We start from the raw sequence: 21,120 nt of genomic DNA, 5'->3' as shown, positions 1-21,120 counted from the left end.
TCTCTCTTCCCCTCCCACAGCCAGGGCTTCAATGGAGCAGGATGGCCCGGGCGCTGGGGATGGCTCCTTGGCCTCTGCCCCAGGCGCTAGAGTGGCTCTGGTCGCGGCAGAGCGACGCCCCGGAGGGGCAGAGCATCGCCCCCTGGTGGGCAGAGCTTCGCCCCTGGTGGGCGTGCCGGGTGGATCCCGGTCGGGCGCATGCGGGAGTCTGTCTGACTGTCTCTCCCCATTTCCAGCTTCAGAAAAAAAAAAAAAAAACTGGTCTAACTGCAGGACCCCTGGGCATGTGAACCAATGAGAGTTCACTCTGCTTCCTACAGGTGTGAGGCTTGGGTGGGAACCCTAATGTCCTTGGCCCACTGCTGCTCTGGCAAATGAGGCAGGCATAGTGCCCAGGTTCTCAGGTTGGCACAAGGTGAGTAAAAGGTAGACAGGCCTTCATTAATCCAACACAGTGATTCCAAATAGGAAGGACCCAACTTCACAGCTGCCATGCTTTCTTTTCCTCTTGTTTGCTCCTGAAGACATGGTCAGAGGTGAGGCTGGAGGTCAGACACCCCCCCCCCTCCCCCGCTGCCGTGCTGGGAGACCAGGACCCCTCAGAGGGCTAGGCCATTTTTGAGTTTCATTTATTTTTGTGTGTCTGTGGGTGTATTTTTTAATCATCATACTGCAACCTGGCTTTAAAAAGCTAAGGAAAGCTACCACCCAGATCAAGGGCCAGGAACCTTTTTCGCTGAGAGAGCCATGAACACCACATATTTTATTGATTTTTTAATTGATTTTTAGAGAGAGGGGAGAGAGAGAGAAGGGGGAGGAGCAGGAAGCATCAACTCCCATATGTGCCTTGACCAGGCAAGCCCAGGGTTTCGAACCAGCAACCTCAGTGTTCCAGGTCGACGCTTTATCCCACTGCGCCACCACAGGTCAGGCGAACACCACATATTTTAAAATGTAATTCCGTGAGAGCCATACAACGACCCATGTACATTACACATTATCCAATAAAAATTTGATGTTGTCCTGGAGGACAGCTGTGATTGGCTCCAAACACCCACAACCATGAACATGAGCGGTAGGAAATGAATGGGTTGTAATACATGAGAATGTTTTATATTTTTAACATTATATTTTTATTAAAGATTTGTCTGCCATCAAAAGAGCCATATCTGGCTCATGAGCCACAGGTTCCTGACCCCTGATCCAGATCATATGAATAGGTCTGCCCTGGAGCACGCACCCTCTGCCAGGGCCACCAGTGTGATGGGAGGGGTGTGCTCAGGGAGTTGCAGTTCCCAGCCCCAGGAGCAGGCTATGGTATGGCTGCCCGCCTCAGGGCCTCCTGCTTCTGTACCTACAGAAAAGTTGTGCCTGCAGATTCTGTGTCCTAGGGGACACAGCCTGCCTATTTCCAACAGAGAAGAGGAAGTGGGGATAGCTAGCCCCCCACTGTTGTCTACCAGGTGCCCAGGCTATGCAATTCCTTTTTAACTCTTTATTTATTTAAATACAAAAGAACATTTCATTTCTTCCCAGTTAGTGCGGAAGGTGGTCTCCTGGGGAAATTGTAAGAAAACAGCTGGGGTCAGAGGACAGTAGGACAAATCTTCCCCCGGCTGTCTGGAGTCTGGCCTGATCCTAAGAAGACACACACTGGCTTCAGCAAAGCTGTGGCCCCCACTCTATAACGGCCTCTCCTGGTTAAGACAAGCAGCAGGGCTCAGGCCCACACTCTGTGTTCAGAAGAACAAGGGGGCAGTGGGGCTGGGGAGTGTGGCAGGTTGGGGGAGGGCCCAGCACACCCTCACCCTCCTGCCCCCTGGACTTTGTCCCAGGGCATCAGCTACCCTGCAAACCCCTCCAAGGGGTAAAATCAGCTAGGACAGAAAACCCCCTAAAAAACCAATAATGTGCCAGCTCTCACAGGACTCAGCTCCGTTAGTACAGATGAGGGAAAGCTGTCCTCAGTAGGGATGCAGGTCACAGCTCACTGTGTGATGCCTTGGCCACGATCACCAGTTTGGACAGTTCAGCCTTGAATGCCCCGGGCCTGTGGTACACTGCAAAATAAGAAACACATGGTAGGCCCTCGTGACTCCACACCTGCTCCGGGGCCAAGGTGGGGCCCAGAGTGCTCTTGGCAGAGCAGGGGAGCAGTCCCCTTGGGAACTGCACATGAAAAGGACTCTAGCCCCAAAGGACTAAGAGGGCAGAGACAAAACAGAGGCGGAGAGGTTGGTGGGCCTGTCCTGAAGGCAGTGGGACTCCACAGGAAAGTTCAAAGTGGGGAGAACTATGGTCATTTTGCCACATTGACAACAAATGGGGGTTGAGGCCGAGCTGCATAACCTCCTGCTCACAATTGTACTTGTTCGAGGGCACTTTTACAGCAGGGCCAGGGAGTCTGCAAACACCACCCACCAGAGCTAGCCAGACCCTGAATCTCTATGCACCTTCTACTGTGCACCCTTGGGCTCATGGTCTGCCTGCCAACCAACATCCTCTGTCCTTAACCTCTGAAATGCGATACCCATGCCCTCAAGGGCCTGCACATGGGGCTCCATTCAGACCCAGGCTCCTCCTCCTCCCTAAAGCCCCTGCCCATGCCATCCCTTTCCCAAGGGTTTCATGCCTGGTGATGTCCACAGCCACATGGGTTCCTTTACCTCATCTTTTCCCTGAAACTCAGGACCCTCAGGGCTTCCCTCCACTTAACTAGCTTCTGTGTCCACTGTCCTAACCACTCACCTATCCGCCCTTGCTCTGGAATGCCAAGCCCCAATTCCAGAGCTCCTCACCCGTCTTTCTGTCCAGCTCTGCCCTTCATGGCTGAATGGTTCAGCGGACTGGGTGGGGGCTCTCAGGAGATCCCAATCCTGAGATTATTGCTGGTCACAGAGCCCAGGGCAGCCAGGCCGTGTGGCGGTCACAGCCCTCCCATAAAGCAGGATGGCTCTCATACTCTCAGCTATCTCTATCAGGGATTGTTGGCACAGCATGCTCTGCCACCCTTGAGGTAAGGGCATTTTAACATTTTTTAAATAGGTTTAACAAAAATCTAAAGAAAATGGTATTTTGTGATATGTCATTTATGTTTCCAAGTCCATAAAGTACTCAAGTTTTGTCTGAACACAGCCACACTCATGCACTGACACATGACATGGCCTTGGCCTGATGGAGACGGGTTGAGTCGTTTCAACATAGGCCATCTGCCCACAAAACTGAGAATACTTAGCCTGACCTGTGGTGGCGCAGTGGATAAAGTGTCAACCTGGAATGCTGAGGTCGCCGGTTCAAAACCCTGGGTTTGCCTGGTCAAGGCACATATGGGAGTTGATGCTTCCTGCTCCTCCCCCCTTTCTCTCTCTATCCTCTAAAATGAATAAATAAATAAAAATTAAAAAAAAAACACCCCAGAATATTTAATATGGGGTCCAATTCAGGACCAGATTGCAGATGCCAAGCCTACAGTCCAGATGTTCACTGCAACAGTAACCCTCACGGCCCTCTGTTGTCTTCTCTCACCTACCTCCCGAGTGTCTGGGTTCCATGGCCACAATCCATTGTTACATACCTGCTGTTTTGGTCACTTCAAATTCCTCGTTTTTCAGGGGAACGTCACTCTCTCTCTCAAATGCAGCTTTAGACTGAAAGGGAAAAAGTGAAAACTTTCCTAGCCAGGGAAGAACATGACTTGGTTTGCTTTCTGAAGCACAGACTATAAAGCCTTGTGCTTTTACTGAAAAGCCAGGTGACACTTTTTCTGAGCACATATGAGAATCCAGAAGTTAATCCATTTAAGAGATTGATAACTGGCTTAAAACTTCATGTTTTCACTGCAAATCCTAGGAATAAGGTATTAAAGTTTTTAATTTACAAAAATGAGATAAGCATAGCAGTCTCTTGAACATAATTTTTAAAAATCAGAATTGTGCATCTCTCAAATCAGCTAAAATAACAGTTTTAAAGAAAGGACCCTGGAAAATAATTAGTTCAAAGGTATGACAGTCAGTCTGATGTGTCTGTCACCTTGGAGCAGCCACATCTGTCACTAGGTACTGGTGCAAAGGTATTCTGTACATGTGATTAAAGTCTATCCTGAGCTGAGTCTTCTGGATGACCCAGGTAGGTCTGAATCAATCTTTGGGAACGGCTGTCAGAGCAGAGCTGTGGCTTCCCTGAAGAAGAAATCCCGCTTTGCCAGCCTGCCTGGCCTATGGACTCTGGAGTTGCCTCATCAGTCTCCTGTGGCAGAAGCCAATTCCTGGCAATACATGTCTCAATGCCCGTCTTCTACTTGTTCTGCTTCTCAGTTGAACATGGACTGATACAAGTTGTTTTCAAACCTTCTGACCCAAAAGCACAAAGAGTAGGCTCTGCAGAGTGGCTGCTTCTGTCAAGAGCTGTGAGGTCAGGAGCATGGCAGAGGATGCTGCCCAAGCCGTGAACCACAGATCCCTGGGTCCAAGGGATATGGGCCCCTACACACATCCCAGTGAGCCACACTGCCTGTCCCTCCAGGGCTACTGCCACCCTTGCTGTCCCTTTTTCTGTCCCAGAGTTGAGCATCAGGCCACCCTGCCCTCTAGCTTCCTTTTGACTTCCAATGGAGAGGGCACCAACAGGAGGCCAGCAGGCAGCAGGAGAGAGACACCAGTACGTCCACTTCCTGCTCTGCCTCCTGCCAGGTCTCTAGGGGACAGCAAGGTCCCTCTCTGGACACCACCTCTGCCTCTCTGTGCGCCTCCAGACCTGGAGGTCTGCAGTGTCCCATGTTCTTCTAAGTTATGTCCCTCTCCTCATCCTGCCTGAACTCCAAGGCTCTGAAAGGTGCTGCCCACAGTGGGACGCCCCAGCAGCTACCCCAGTGTGCACAGCTGATACTCACATAGGCCATGCCGTACTCAATCTCAGCACCCCGCACCTCTGCCTTGAACTGTGTGAAGTACAGGTAGGACTTGCCCTGGGGCCTGCAGAGAAAGGTCGGGTGAGGGGTCAGCCCTGGGCCATGTGTCTAAGCATTGCTGACTCTGGGAAGTATGGACAGGGCCCCTCAACATCGACCCCTTTCCTTTACCAGAACGTTCTTCTGCTTGTTCACTGACAAGCCTCTTTCCCTTTCTAGGGCAACTGTTCTAAGGTGGGGACCCTCATGCTCATTCACTGAATGCTTTTTGTCAAGTGCCAGCGACATCCAGGTATTGCAACTGGGGGCCATAGCAACATCCCAAAGCAGGGGTCCCCAAACTTTTTACACAGGGGGCCAGCTCACTGTCCCTCAGACCACTGGAGGGCCAGACTATAAAAAAACTATGAACAAATCCCTATGCACACTGCACATATCTTACTTTAAAGTAAAAAAACAAAACGAGGACAAATACAATATTTAAAATAAAGAATAAGTAAATTTAAATCAACAAAATGACCAGTATTTCAATGGGAACTATGGGCCTACTTTTGGCTAATGAGATGGTCAATGTCCGGTTCCATATTTGTCACTGCTAGCCGTAACAAGTGATATGATGCGCTTCCGGAGCCTTGACGCATGCATCCCGCGTCACCAGAAGTAGTACTGTACGTGAGCAACGCCGCTTTGCGGCGCTGCCACAGACAGTACTCCAGGATGCATCCTGTGCTCCTCTCACTGACCACCAATGAAAGAGGTGCCCCTTGCAGAAGTGTGGCAGGGGCTGGATAAATGGCCTCAGGGGGTTGAATACGGCCTGTGGGCCGTAGTTTGGGACCCCTGTCCCAAAGGGTGAGAAGTACAGGAGTTAACCCGGAAGGGGAGGGGGAGGGCTGGCCCGGGCAGAGGAAATGGTGGCTGCAAAAGTCCCTCAGAGGGTACAATTGGGGGCACTGAAGAACATGAGGTAGAACAGACAGAGGAGCCAAGAGGACGACTGGTGACAGCAAGGGGATGATTACATCTGCAGTGTGAAAGGCTCCCATTGGCCACGTATGTACAGCAGACAGTTATGGCGGTGGGAGTAGAAAAGGCAGCAGGGAGGCCAGGGAGGAGGTGGTGGAGATGGAAAGGGGGCAGGGATGGGGGAGAAGGGGGTGAGAATGGGGAGATGGTATTCAGGGAGCCTCCCAGATCCTCCAGGTCTCTGTGTGGACAGCTAGTCAGTCCAAGTCTGAAATCTGTAGGTTGGGCCCATTTAGGCTGGACCTCAGCTAAGTGGGTGGCCTGGGGCTTTCTGTGCCTGCCAGAGGGCAGCTGCTCACATGCCCTTTGAGAGGCACGGATCTACACATGGTGGAATTCAACTCTGTATGTAATGAGCCTTCCCTGAAATGAGGGCACCCCCTGCTCCTTCCTTTGTGATGTTTTTCTCTGAGACCAGGGGATCTGGTGCATGAGGTTGCTGGGCTCCCGGCCCCTGGGGGAGTTCAGCAAAAGGGCAAGGGTCTCCCCAATATCACTTAGTAAACACCTGCTGTTTACTAAGCACTGAGTAGGAGACTATGGGACAATGCCTGCAAGTTAAGATAAAAAAAAACTGTGTCCTTTAATTAATGTCAACATTAAAGTCCCTGTTCTCCCACTGTGTCCAATTTGTTGATTTGTCCCATGTAGACCCCAGTCCCTTAGGGTAGAGCTCAGCTTAGACTCTTTCAGTCAGGAACACAATAAATTCTCGAGAAAGCTTGAGCTGATACCTTCCAGGCCAAGGAGCCTGGGGAGAAGGGATACGATTCCATGCAGTCTCGTCACCCCGCTTCCTACCTGGAGCCACTCACTCCCTCTCCTTCATCCCTTCCCAGGCTCACCACTTTCTCCTCAAGCTGGGTACCAGCAATGGGAGTTACGACAAGGGTGAACAAAGCATCAGTCCTTGGTAGGGAGACTGAGTCCATGAACCATGATTGTGATTGAGGGTGATAATGGCAGGCGAGTATCTGGGGAGCCCAACTCCTCTTCCTGGTGCTGTGGCCACTGTCTGGACTGCACTTTCCCAGTCCGCCCATGCCAACTCCCAGCACAGTGTGGCACTTCCTCTGTTGCCCCTCCAGGGGTACAGGACCCTGTTGGTCTGCCTGCCCCCCCCCCACCATTTCCTTGCTCCCCAGAGCAGTGGTGCACTTGCCCTCAATAGCCAGAGCCAAGGCAACTCCTCCCAGGAGACCCCACCAATGGGACCCACAACTCACCTCCAGATGGTGCATGTGAAGTGCTGGTGGTCTTCGCTGGTCCCCAGACTCATCTGCCACTTCTGGGGAGAGGAGAAAGATAGGGGTCAGTCAGGGAGACACAGCCTAGCCATGCTCGGGCAACTCTGAGAGCTTCACGTTTACCTCCGTTTTTATAAAGTGAATGAAACTTTCCTGGGTTTCCCAGCTAGAGCCTAGCCTCAGGTAACCCCACACTCTGCTCGAGGCAGTGAGACTATATGACATGACAATTGTGAATACATCATTATACATGTGACCAAACCCACAAAATGCACACCAAGAATAAACCCTAATATCAACTATGAACTTGGAGTGGCAATGATGTGTCAATGTAGGTTCAACAACTATAACAGCCCTGGCCGGTTGGCTCAGCGGTAGAGCGTCGGCCTAGCGTGCGGAGGACCCGGGTTCGATTCCCGGCCAGGGCACACAGGAGAAGCGCCCATTTGCTTCTCCACCCCTCCGCCGCGCCTTCCTCTCTGTCTCTCTCTTCCCCTCCCAAGCCAAGGCTCCATTGGAGCAAAGATGGCCCGGGCGCTGGGGATGGCTCTGTGGCCTCTGCCTCAGGCGCTAGAGTGGCTCTGGTCGCAACATGGCGACGCCCAGGATGGGCAGAGCATCGCCCCCTGGTGGGCGTGCCGGGTGGATCCCGGTCGGGCGCATGCGGGAATCTGTCTGACTGTCTCTCCCTGTTTCCAGCTTCAGAAAAATGCAAAAATAAATAAATAAATAAACAAACAAACAACTATAACAAATGTCCCACTTTGGTTGGTGATGTTGATAATATGCATAAGAGGAAGGGCAAGGAGATACATCAAAATTTTTATGCCGCCCTGGTTGGAGAGCTCGGTTGGTTAAGAGCATCGTGCCGAAGCTCAGAGATTCCTGGTTCAGTCCCCAGTCAGGGCACATACAGGAACAGATTGATGTTCCTGTCTCTGCCTCTCTCATTAAAAACAAAACAAACAGCCTGACCAGGCGGTGGCACAGTGGATAGAGCGTCGGGACTGGGATGCAGAGGACCCAGGTTCGAGACCCCGAGGTCACCAGCTTGAGTGTGGGCTCATCTGGTTTGAGGAAAAAGCCCACCAGCTTGAACCCAAGGTCGCTGGCTCCAACAAGGGTTACTCAGTCTGCTGAAGGCCAGTGGTCAAGGCACATATGAGAAAGCAATCAATGAACAACTAAGGTGTTGCAACGCGCAATGAAAAACTAATGATTGATGCTTCTCATCTCTCTCCGTTCCTGTCTGTCTGTCCCTATCTATCCCTCTCTCTGACTCACTCTCTGTTTCTATAAAAAAATAAATAAAATTAAAACAAAAATACAATAAGTAAACAAAAAATAAATTTAAAAAATTTCTATGCCTTCTGCTTAATTTTTCTGTGAACCTAAAACTGCTCTAAAAATAATGTCTATTAAGAAAAATAAAAACAGGCCCTGGCTGGTTGGCTCAGTGGTAAAGCGTCGGCCTGGCGTGCAGGAGTCCCGGGTTCGATTCCTGGCCAGGGCACACAGGAGAAGTGCCCATCTGCTTCTCCACCCCTCTCCCTTTCCTTCCTCTCTGTCTCTCTCTTCCCCTCCCGAAGCCGAGGCTCCATTGGAGCAAAGTTGGCCCGGGCACCGAGGATGGCTCCATGGCCTCTGCCTCAGGCACTAGAATGGCTCTGGTTGCAACAGAGCAACGCCCCAGATGGGCAGAGCATCGCCCCCTGGTGGGCATGCCGGGTGGATCCCGGTCGGGTGCATGCGGGAGTCTGACTGCCTCCCCGTTTCCAGCTTCAGAAAAATACAAAAAAAAAAAAAAAAACAAACCAAAAGAGAAGCAGGGAAGATGGCATATTCATGTGTCCTTGCAAAGCATAAAGAAGCCCGGAAAAGACACAAGACTATAACAATCGTGGTTACCTAGTAGATGCGGGCAGGAAATGAATAAAAGGTGCTGTTGGCCCTGGCTGGTTGGCTCAGCAGTAGAACATTGGTTTGGTGTGTGAAAGTCCCGGGTTCGATTCCCAGCCAGAGCACACAGGAGAAGCACCCTTCTACTTTTCTACCCTTCCCCCTCTCCTTTGTCTCTCTCTTCCCATCCTGCAGCCAAGGCTCCATTGGCGTAAAGTTGTCCCGGGTGCTGAGGATGGCTCCATGGCCTCCATCTCAGGTGCTAGAATGGCTTTGATTGCAGCAAAGCAACGCCCCAGACGGGCCGAGCATCGTCCCCTAGTGGGCAAGCCGGGTGGATCCCAGCTGGGCACATATGGGAATCTGTCTGCCTCCTGCCCCCCTTTTCACTTCGGAAAAATACAAAACAAAAAAAAAAAGGTGCTGTCAATTTTTTACATGTTTCTCTTTTTGGATGATGTGAATGCATTAGCTTTAAAAAATTAAAATTTTTGGCCCTGGCCGGTTGGCTCAGCGGTAGAGCGTCGGCCTAGCGTGCGGAGGACCCGGGTTCGATTCCTGGCCAGGGCACACAGGAGAAGCGCCCATTTGCTTCTCCACCCCTCCGCCGCGCTTTCCTCTCTGTCTCTCTCTTCCCCTCCCGCAGCCAAGGCTCCATTGGAGCAAAGATGGCCTGGGCGCTGGGGATGGCTCTGTGGCCTCTGCCTCAGGCGCTAGAGTGGCTCTGGTCGCAACATGGCGACACCCAGGATGGGCAGAGCATCGCCCCCTGGTGGGCAGAGCTTCGCCCCTGGTGGGCGTGCCGGGTGGATCCCAGTCGGGCGCATGCGGGAGTCTGTCTGACTGTCTCTCCCTGTTTCCAGCTTCAGAAAAATGAAAAAGGAAAAGAGAAAAAAAAAAATTAAAATTTTAGCCTGACCAAGCGGTGGTGCAGTGGATAGAGCATTGGACTGGGATGCAGAGGACCCAGGTTCAAGACCCCAAGGTTGCCAGCTTGAGCGCGGGCTCATCTGGCTTGAGCAAAAAGCTCACCAGCTTGGACCCAAAATCGCTGGCGTGAACAAGGGGTTACTCGGTCTGCTGAAGGCCCACGGTCAAGGCACATATGAGAAAGCAATCAATGAACAACTAAGGTGTTGCAACGCACAACGAAAAACTAATGATTGATGCTTCTCATCTCTCCGTTCCTGTCTGTCTGTCCCTTTCTCTCTGTCTCTGTTAAAAAAAAAAATTAAAATTTTAAACTGGTTTCAAAACACACCACCACTATGTATAGTCTACTTTTCACAGCCTCTGAAAACCTGGCCAAATGGAAATGGAAAATCCAGTGTTACCTTCCAGGTTGCCTAAAGCACTTTCAGTTTGTTAGTAAAACGAGTTTGCAGTCCCCTCCCAAGAGTAATAATGGACTCCGATTACTGATACTCCCTGTCAGTATTGTCAGAGCTTTTTCATTAATGGGAACAAGGCCATTTTTGTGTAAATTATAATGGGAGTAAACAGTCACTTAGATGTCTTCTGCCTAGAGCATGGATGTAGGAACTAGTTTACATGTACTGTACAATTCACCCTTTTAAAGTGTACAATTCAAAATGCTGGTCCAAGATGATGATGTATGTGGACACTAAGCTCGCCCTCTCCCAAAACACATGAAATATTTAGAGTACTTCCTCCTCAGAGACAAACACGAGCCAATTAAACAGCTTTTGCACAACAAGCAAAAGATAGAAACCACAGAGAAGGTAGAGAGAGCACTCTGAGAGCCGAGACACCAGGACCACAGGAGCCGGTGAGCGCCATCATTTTCATTGGATGCACGTGGATCACTCCATCCAAGTTGTCTGGCCAAACTGTAGGGCACTGTATCAAGTCCTCAGCCAGTTCTAGCTAGATTCAGCAGGAATAAGAGGGTGCCATAGTGTGTATACAGGGGCCCCTCCGCTCTGGGAAAACTGTTTTAGCATGTACCCACTGGGCTGTGTGTGCACGTGGAGCCCCAACCTCAGGAGAGTGCAAAGCTAGCAAAATATTGCAGCACCCACCTACAGGGCTCACCCTGTCCAGAGAAAGTACAGAGATAGTGAAGTGCTACTGTGTGCTCACATGGGGTGGTACCAATGAAAATGTGGAGTCAGCAAAATGCTGCAGTACCCACACAAAATTGCCCCACGCAAAGTGAGTGGGGTACTGCTGTGTGTGTGGGTGTGCCCCACCCAGAGGGTGTAGAACTAGCAAAGTTGGAGGTATCTTGTACTCTAAATTCAAGTATACTGCCAAAGCTATAATCAGAACAGTATGGTACTGACACAAAAACAGACACATAATTCAATGGAACAGAATAGAGAGCCGAGAAATAAATCCTCACTTGTATGTGGTTAATTAATCTACAACTAAAGAAGCAAGATCACACAATGGGGTAAAGACGGTCTATTCAATATGTGGTGTTAGAAAAACTGGACAGATACATGCCAAAAAAGTGAAACTGACTTGACCTGTGGTAGTGCAGTGGACAGAGCATTGAATTGGAACGCTGATGTTGCTGGTTTAAAACCCTGGGCTTACCCAGTCAAGGGACATACAAGAAGCAAGCAATAAACAACTGAAGTGAAGCAACTATGAGTACTTCTCGCTCCCTTCCCTCACACCCCCAAACAAAAATTCAATAAATAAAATCTTTAAAAAAAAAGAAAGAAAGAAAAAGGAACTAAACCACTTTCTTTCATCATATATAAAAAGAAACTGAAGACCCTGGCTGGTTAGCTCGGTTGTTTAAGAGCGTCTTCCTAAAATGATAAGGTTACAGGTTTGATTGGTTGTGGGTTTGATCCCTGGTAAGGGTACTCACAGGAATCAACCAATGGGTGAACGACTGAGTGGAAAAACAAATGAATGCTTCCCTTCCCCCTCCCCTCTCTCCTCCAGCCTCTCTCTGTCTCTCTAAAAACCAATCAATAAATAAAACCCTGAATGGATAGCTTGGTTGTCTGAAGTTTGGTCCCCAGAGGTTGCTGGTTCAATTCCCTGGTCAAAGTACACACAGGAGCAGCTCAATGTTCCTGTCTCTCTCTTCCTGCCTTTCTCAAAAATAAAATAAAATAAAGAAACTCAAAATGACTTAAATGTTAGACCTGAAACCAAAAAACTAGAAGAAAGCATAGGCAGTAAATTCTTTGACATCACTCTTAATATCCTTTTGAATACATCTCCTTCAGCAAGGAAAACTAAAGAAAAAATAAAATAATGGGACTACATCAAATTGAAGCATTTTTGCACAGTGAAGGAAGCCATCAACAAAAATGAAAGACAACCTACTGAATATTAGACATTTCTGATAAGGGGCTAATATCCAAAATATGTAAGGAACTCATACATAACAAAAAAACAAGTGATCAGATTAAAAAATGGGCAGAGGGCTTGACCAGGCGGTGGCGCAGTGGATAGAGCGTCGGACTGGGATGCAGAGGACCCAGGTTCGAGACCCTGAGGTCGCCAGCTTGAGTGTGGGCTCATCTGGTTTGAGCAAAAGCCCACCAGCTTGAACCCAAGGTCACTGGCTTCAGCAAGGGGTCACTCAGTCTGCTGAAGGCCCGCGGTCAGGGCACATATGAGAGGGCAATCAATGAATAACTAAGGTGTTGCAATGCGCAATTAAAAATTAATAATTGATGCTTCTCATCTCTCTCCGTTCCTGTCTGTCTGTCCCTGTCTATCCCTCTCTCTGACTCACTCTCTGTCCTGTAAAAAAAAAAAAAAAAAGGGCAGAGGACCTGAACAAACATTTCTCCCAAGAGTAGATACAGATTACCAACAGACATAAAAAGATGCTCAACATCACTAATCATCATAGACATCCAAATCAAAACTGCTAAGAATATCACTTCACACCTGTCACATGGTTATCATCAACAAATAAGTGTTAGCAAGGATGTGGAAAAATGAGGACCCTTGTGCACTGCTGGTGGGATTATAAAGGGGAGCAGCCACTATGAAAAACATTTTAGAGAGTCCTCAAAAAATTAAAAGTATAGCTGCCATAACATCCATCAATTATACTTCTGGGTATTTAGCTGAAGAAAACAAAAACACTAATTTGAAAAGATATGTTCACTCTATGTTTTTTGGAGCATTACTAGTAATAGTCAAGATATGGAAACAGCCTAGAAGTCCACCCACAGATTAATGGATAAAGATGTGATGTGTACACACAATGGAATATTATTCAACACTAAAAAAGGGTGAAATCATGACACTTGCAACAACATGAATGGACCTAGAATGTGAAATACATCAGAAAGACAACATATGGTTTCACTTATCTGTGCAATCTAAAAAAAAAATATATATATATATATATAAAATAAAACAGAAACAAAACCACAGATAAAGAGAACAAGCTGATGGTTGTTACCAAAGGGGAGGAGATGAAGTAGATGGGGGAAAAAATGTCTGGGTATGGTGGGGCTGGGTCCTTTGAAGTCGCACAAGCAAAATCAAGGCACAGGCCAGATTGATTGTGTTCCCATTGGACCTTGGAGTCTTCTTCCAACTCTAAAGGTGGTGGCTGAATCAGTTCTTTGTGGTTTTAGGACTGAAGCCATTTTTCCTTGCTTCCAGCAGAGGCCACTTTCACTAAAGCCACCTGCACTCTTGCCATGTGGCCCTCTAAAAGCAGGCAATGTTACAATGTGCCCTCCTGGAGCTTGGAATCTATCATATCATACTTCCTCTTTCTCCACCAACTGGAGAAAACAGCCAACCAGCAAATGGGGACCTCAGTTTCACACCACAATGAACTGAATTCTGCCAAAAAATTGATTGAGCCTGGAAGATGAGAGCCCAGCTCATCCGACACCTTGATTCTGGCCCATGGAGCATCCACCTAAGTCGCCAAGACTTCTGACCTCCAGAACTACGAGGTTATTTTATTAATGGGTGTTGTTTTAAGCTGCTGAGTTTGTAGTGATTTGTTAGGCAGCATAGAAAATAGAGTACAATAACCTCTAATAGAGATTCATGGGAATGGAAGATTCATATCTCACATCCCTCCTTCTATCCAGATATTTGTTCACTCTGAGAAATTATGAGTGAAATCTACTACTACTATTTAACTTGAGAACTCTCCCTTTTATTGGTCAGGCACGAATAATTCAATGAGTGGAAGTTAACACACGCGTGACCCAACTCCACTATCTCTGTAGGGAATCTCTGTATAACAGATATTGTCATACTTAATTACATGGAATTTTGTACAACTCACCTCATTGGTCCCTCCTTGAGAAGCATAGGTGAATATACAAGTATATTTGTCCTAGAAAACAGAACAGAAAAGGCTTAGTAGGAGTTAATCTTTAGTGCTTAAAGTGCATGGTCTTAGGATATCTGAGATCCAGATCAAACAGATCCTGTTTTTGAATACCTACACTAAAGCAGAAGGAGGCAGAGCCAGATACCTCAGGTGGATGTCCCTGGAAGTCAGCCCTGAAAGGGCAGTGGCTGTCTATCAACCTAGAATTCCCCTGCCTGCCTCCCTCCCTACTAGTGCGTTTCTGGGTCAAGACAAACAACCCATGTGGCTTCTGTGGAATATAGAACAGGAAGAAGGTCACAGCCCGCTAGCACCTTTGGGACACCTGGAGGCTAACTTTGGAAGCAGAAACACCTGGGGCCCATCTCTGCGCTGCTGTGGCTCTTGGACAGGTGCAAACCGTTCTGAACCTGTTTCCCTCATCTGCAAAATGGGCCTAACATAAAGCAATCGACGCAATATCCAGCTGTAAGTTAGTATTCAACAAATAGCGACAATTGATATGGTCAAGAATATGGAAAAAGACAATGGGAGAGGCAGCGACTTGGTGACAAGGCTGGACTAGACGTAGGCCTGCTGCCTCGGAAAAGGAGGGCCTGGCCCTACACTTCAACGAAAAAGATGGGGGACCTTGTCCAATGGAAGGAAAGAGCAACATCTGTCCACTTCTTCCCCAGTCATAGTTGCAACGGGACCGACATTCTACGGGATCTGGAGGAGGCACGTACCCATCAGGCTCCAATTCCCTTCTCCCCAAGTGTATCCGCCCTGCCCTCCAATGGCTAGGAACTCTCCTGGGTCTGGGGAATAGAGCTGCATGGTCACCCTGGGCATGTGAGAGAAGACAGGGACTGAGGCTAGAGACTCAGCTCCGTCAAAGTCACCAGTCTTAAGTCCGCACGCATTCTCAAGTCCCGCCTCTGAAGTCCGAGCCTTCTCTTCCGGCAGCAAACCCTCCCCAGGCCTTGTCCTCAAGACCCCGGCTCACAGCAGCAGCATTTACCCCAGGGCCCACGTTCTGGGAGAAGGTGTGCACGACGCCGCCGGGCCGCACGTCAAAGGCCACCGTTGTGGGCTCGGACACCGTCTCTGCTGGTTTCAGGGCCACAGCCGTCAGGAGCAGCGCGGTCCACAAGCTCGCACCGCCGCCGCCGTTCCTTCTTTCGCTGGGCGCTGCCATCTTGGAACGGGGTCCGCGGAGGGTAAGGACGCCTGACCGGGCGCGAGGAGGGACACGTTGGGCATCTTCCGGTTGTCACGTCAGCGTTGGCAGGGACACGTGACCAGGCTCACCCCGCCCCTCTAGGGCCGCCATCGTGGGGGCGGAGCTTCCAAATCCGGGGAGAATCTTTGGGGGAGGTGGTGTTGCTTCTTTCCTGCCTAGTACATGACTGACCATTCAACTTTTGTACTTCGTGAATGTACAAGGAATAAGAGAAATGAGAAGATCTCCACTAAAATTCAAATTAATAAATGTAGACAGTAGGAGGGAAATGGAAGATGACCATTGGGCAGACACCTCATAATTGCCGCCGCCAAAATTCATTAATGGATGCTAAAAATTGGTGGTGGAAAAGGAGGTATGGTGAAAAACAGGATTATTACCTAGTCTCAAAGTGTTTTCCCTCGAGATACTTATTAATTACAACGAGAAAAAGGGTGATTTTATAATCGAGGCACCACTTGAGCCCAATGATCAAAGTTGGTATTGTGGACCAAAAAAATTTTTTAATAAATCAAGATGTGGGCACAAACTGAACCTTACAAGCTCAGGAAAAGCCTACACAATGGCATTGCAAACTCAGGGAACTAAAGTAAACAGGATCAGGGGTCCCCAAACTTTTTACACAGGGGGCTAGTTCACTGTCCCTCAGACCGATGGAGGGCCGGACTATAAAAAAAAAACTATGAACAAATTCCTATGCACACTGCACATGTCTTATTTTAAAGTAAAAAAACAAAACAACAAATACAATATTTAAAATAAAGAATAAGTAAATTTAAATAAAAACACTGACCAGTATTTCAATGGGAACTATGCTCCTCTCACTGACCACCAATAAAAGAGGTGCCCCTTCCAGAAGTGCCGGATAAATTAAATGGCCTCAGGGGGCCGCATGTGGCCCGCGGGCCGTAGTTTGGGGACCCCTGCACAGGATGGTCTAAATCAGACCACTAAAAGCAGTTTATGGTGGGTAGTCATGAGAGAAGAACTTTCCCTAAACAAAGGTAATGTACTCAAGCCTGTCTGCTGTCTTCTGCATCTAGGATGTACCTGATAACATGCCTTTGGAATGTAAGGGGTCAGACATCCCACCAGAACAGGAGCCAATACACCCCTCATTGTCATTGTTATGTGAACCATTAACTGTTAACTGTCTTGTTCCTGCCTCTGTAAAAGCAGTTTCAGCATATACACTTTTTACCCAGTCCCAGGGATTTTCGCATTTTTGCCTTCTCCTGTCTCCCTAATCTATCACTGATCAATTTCATGTGACCCCCCCCCCTTTGATTCTGATGTATAAAATAAGTGGTGAAACTGCCATTTTCCGGAGCACTTTCTCAATTCATTGAGACTGCTTTCCGGCAATTGTCCACAGTTTGGCTCAAATAAATTCATAAATACTGTTACTGCTTTGGAAGTTTTTTTTTACATTGACAATATCACCGGAAAATGAGACTGCTATATTGTGAGCCACCCACAAGATGCCACTGAAAGGACACACCTTCTCCCTGGCACTTCTGGAGTTCCTGCCCAAAATGTTCCACCTCAATCTAATTATAAGCAAACATCAGACAAACCTAAATTGAGGGACATTTTACAAGATAATCAGCAGCATTCATCAAAACTGTCATGAAAGACAAAGGCTGAGGAACCAGAATAAGGAGACCAAGACAAATACATGCAACATGGGGGTCTTGGATTGGCTCCTTGTTGGGCAAATAAGTTTATAAAATGTGTTTTTTAGCCCTGGCCGGTTCTCAGTGGTAGAGCGTCGGCCTGGCGTGCAGGAGTCCTGGGTTCGATTCTCGGCCAGGGCACACAGGAGAAGCGCCCATCTGCTTCTCCACCCCTCCCCCTCTCCTTCTTCTCTGTCTCTCTTTTCCCCTCCGGCAGCCTAGGCTCCTTTGGAGCAAAGATGGCCCAAGCGGTGGATCCCAGTTGGGCGCATGCGGGAGTCTGTCTGTCTCTCCCTGTTTCCAGCTTCAGAAAAATACAAAAAATAAATTAAATTTTTTAAAAATGTGTTTTTTAGGTTTCCTCGTTTATATTTTGCATTGGCCTGGGAAGCGCCATGTATATAGTCTGTGAAAGGCTGCGGGTTGCAGATTGCAAATTGTGGATTACCTTCCTGCTTGGGAGGGGCCATTGTATTGCTAATATTTGCTGGAGAAGGGATTTTTTTTCCCCCATTTAAGGTTTTGCAGGAAGGGAGGGAGTGCAGATGTGGAACCAGAGCTGAGGGGCTTTGGGAGCTCTGCTGAGGCTGGTGGGGGCCTTTGATTCCAGGAGGAACCAGAGATTTTCCAGGTTGTGGAACTGGAGAAAGCGTCAGGGCTTTGGAAGCTCTGAAAGAAAGGTGTAAGACCAAGAGTCACCATCATGGCCATTCACATGCAGGTTCCCATTGGATTCGGGCAGACAGTAAAGAAATGGCGGAGTCCGAGGATGGTGGGCCATTCTGTTTATTGGTGTCTCACCAAGACAGGCAAGCTACATGGGAAACCTGCTTTTCCCATGAAGGGCAAGGGATCAGGGAGGCTCCTCCAATGGTGATAGCAGGAACTGAGAGAGAGCAAGCTCCCAGTCTGCCCCCATTTTATAGTGTAGAAATCAAAACCTTTAATCCAATATACAAACAAGGAAGTCTCTGATACAAAGTCACTTATCTGAGGCATAATTGGATCCCTCATGAGAGTGCACCAACCCACATCAAAAAGGGTGGGAAAGGCTTAGTCCTAAAACCAAGCACCAGGCTACAAGGATCCTGCCTGCCCACAGCCCGCCCCCAACACACATTAATATAATCACACCCATCCCAAGCAAGAAGGGCAATTAATATTATCACCTGGGCGATGGGCTTCCACGTGGGCAGTGCCATCTTTAACAAAGTGATCATAATATATTTTATCTGCCCAACAAGAGGGAAGTGGTCTTCCCTGCTTGTTTGCTCGTCTGCCCCTATGAGAATTTTTTTTTTTTGTATCTTTCTGAAGCTGGAAACGAAGAGGCAATCAAACAGACTCCCACATGCGCCTGACCGAGATCCACCCAGCATGCCCACCAGGGGGCAATGCTCTGCCCCTCTGGGGCATTGCTCTGCCACAATCAGAGCCATTCTAGCGCCTGAGGCAGAGGCCACAAAGCCATCCTCAGTGCCTGGGCAAACTTTGCTCCAATGGAGCCTTGGCTGCGGGAGGGGAAGAGAGAGACAGAGAGGAAGGAGAGGGGGAGGGGTGGAGAAGCAGATGGGCACTTCTCCTGTGTGCCCTGGCCGGGAATCGAACCTGGGACTCCTGCATGCCAGGCCGACGCTCTACCACTGAGCCAACCGACCAGGGCGAGAATTTAATAAATGGAATGGCCCACCATTTCTTGGCTCCACTGTTGCTTTACCTTCTGCCCGAATCCAGTGAGAACCTGCATGACCACGACGGCAGCAGTCATTGGCCTTACCCTCCTGTCTTAGTTCTGGTTGCTATAACAAAAATATCATAGACTGGGGGCTCGTTGGCAAATAAGTTTGTAAAATTTGTGTTATTTGATTTTGCTCACGTTTATTGTTAAAAATGGCTGTCCAGCCTGACCAGGCAGTGGTGCAGTGGATAGAGTGTTGGACTGGGATGCGGAGGACCCAGGTTCAAGACCCCGAGGTCGCTGATAGATATGTGTATTCCAAACTGCCGTCTTGATGTTCCGCTTATCTGTCAGACCTCACTTTTACTGAACTATCGCCCTGAGACAGAGGAATTCCAAAAAGCTGACAAGCCGCCCCAAGGAGGGGCTCCGGACATACCAGGACTTTTGATTCAACACCCACATGCTCGAAGCCCCCCAAAGGAGGAGCATTCCAGACATACCAGGACTTAAACACTATATAATTTGCCCCTAGTCTGTAACTGACGCTCTTCTCTTCAGGAGAAGTGCCCGGCAGGGTTCCTTTCTTCCTTTCAATAAAGCCTGTTACTCTGGTCTTTCGGACTCCCATGGATTCCAACATTTGGTGCCGAAACCTGGGACAGGTTACTAACTGCCTGGACAATCTGTCTTTGCCGTTCAAACTTACAACCAGGGAAGCAATGGGCGGCAGCAGCTCGTCCCGGGCTTACTCCCTGATTCTGTTTGGACGTGTAATTGTAGGTTGATTGGCCGGCAGTCTAACCCTGTCCTGAACCCCTGCCGGACCAGGATGGTAAGGAGTTTCTCCCTCCCTTTCCCCGGTTGGCCTCTAAATTTCTCTCTAAAAACAACCCTTCCTGGTCAGACGGTTTTGACTTCGGACCCCATATCTACGGGTGGTCTGCCTCTACTCTTTTATGGACTTCTACGAAAGTCTAGGCACGCCTAGCCAGGCCCCTCTCCTACGTCCCAGGATCTCAGCCTTGGGGTGACTACCTCTTGTCTGAGACTCTCTTTCTACGGAGATTTTCTCCTCTTGGAACTGTGACTGAAGGTGGGGACGCCCCCTTCTCTCACCAGTCTCCTCTACTGTGGGCTCCTCTCAGTCCAAACCGTCCCGCCAGACTCCCCTTGGAACACGGGTTCCTCCCAATCTCAGGCTCAGAGACTACTCCCCTACTCCTTCGGGACTCACTCTACTCCTTCGGGACTCACTCTACTCTCTGAGGTTCACAATTTGGGAGGTTTCTACTCCGAGCTTCTACGGACTTCCTTGAAAGTCTAGGCACCTAGCTAGGTTGCTTTCTACTACCATTACAATATCCTAAGAGATCTTGACAATTTCTGCCACCGGATGGGGAGGGCATCACAAATTCCTTACACGCAGGCTTTTCTTCTCCCTTCTCTCCTGTCCTTAATTTCTGTACCTTCTGTTCTACACGCAGGCCGTTTTGGCCAAAGAAACCTCACCTAAAACCTCTGCTTCTAATCTTTCCTTCTCCACGGACTCCTCTCTCTTTCTCCTCCCCTGCTGGCTGGGGGCCCCTCCCTTCTCCACTGTGTTCTTCATCCCCTCCCCACTCCTTAGAAGCTGTGGCTCTGGCTGCGGTGCCTGTTTCTTCTCTGACCCCTCCTCCCTCCTTACAAACTGTGACTTTGCCTCTTTCCTCCTCGCCCTCTCCCCTCTCCTTAGAGCTCTAAATCTTTTTTGACTCCTCTGACCACGTAGCACTTTAATCTGCTCCTCCTCTTGCAGATTCTGACCCTCCTTCTTTCCATCCAGCTGCTTATACTTCTCCATCCATCTGCTTTCTCTCTTCCTCCCTTCTATGCTGGCAACTCCCTGCCATCTCGAAAAACTTAAAAAAACCAAAATTGTATATTAAGCTATGTGAGTAAGTAATCCGTCTTGTCTCTTTGTTTGTCAGAAAATATTTCTAGTATAATGTGAACTGAAACAAGTAAAGCATGCTCATTTAAATTCCTTAATTCATAAATTTTATGTAAAGTATTTGTTTAATGTGTAACTGTGTCTGTTTCTAAGGCTTTAAACCAATAATTACCCACCTCAAAAATCAAGGCTTACTCATCCCCACGGACTCTTCCTGCAATACCC

At 48.7% G+C, this 21,120-nt stretch overlaps 1 protein-coding gene across 2 annotated transcripts; it reads right to left on the bottom strand.

Annotated features, from left to right (window-relative positions):
• Positions 1-1,480: 1,480 nt before the first annotated feature.
• Positions 1,481-15,630, bottom strand: MYDGF (myeloid derived growth factor). 2 transcript variants are annotated; one of them, XR_010731210.1, is made up of 7 exons: positions 15,387-15,630; positions 14,336-14,386; positions 7,159-7,220; positions 4,889-4,970; positions 3,575-3,647; positions 1,925-2,060; positions 1,481-1,638 (listed from the first exon to the last, which is right to left on the bottom strand). XR_010731210.1 is itself a non-coding variant. In XM_066275369.1 (6 exons), exons 1-6 carry the CDS (start codon positions 15,561-15,563, stop codon positions 1,981-1,983), a joined length of 525 nt encoding a protein of 174 aa, XP_066131466.1. In that variant the 5' UTR covers positions 15,564-15,629; the 3' UTR covers positions 1,481-1,980. The 2 variants fall into 2 exon arrangements, 1 of the variants encoding a protein (XP_066131466.1); XM_066275369.1 differs by having other exon boundaries at positions 1,481-2,060; positions 15,387-15,629.
• Between the last annotated feature and the right edge of the window lie 5,490 nt (positions 15,631-21,120).

The sequence above is a fragment of the Saccopteryx bilineata genome, chromosome 1 (assembly GCF_036850765.1).
Source record: "Saccopteryx bilineata isolate mSacBil1 chromosome 1, mSacBil1_pri_phased_curated, whole genome shotgun sequence".
NCBI classification, from domain to species: Eukaryota; Metazoa; Chordata; class Mammalia; order Chiroptera; family Emballonuridae; genus Saccopteryx; species Saccopteryx bilineata.
Note: the sequence above shows the minus strand (reverse complement) of the source record. Positions and strands in the feature narration are given on the sequence as shown.

Excerpts from the sequence above, each read along its gene's own strand:
- MYDGF (XM_066275369.1), bottom strand. The coding sequence starts at position 15,563 with ATGGCAGCGCCCAGCGAAAGAAGGAACGGCGGCGGCGGTGCGAGCTTG. Across the intron at positions 4,971-7,158 it reads TTCACATGCACCATCTGGAG|GCCCCAGGGCAAGTCCTACC; the intron begins GTGAGTTGTGGG and ends CTTTCTCTGCAG. Across the intron at positions 2,061-3,574 it reads TGAAGTGACCAAAACAGCAG|TGTACCACAGGCCCGGGGCA; the intron begins GTATGTAACAAT and ends CTTATTTTGCAG.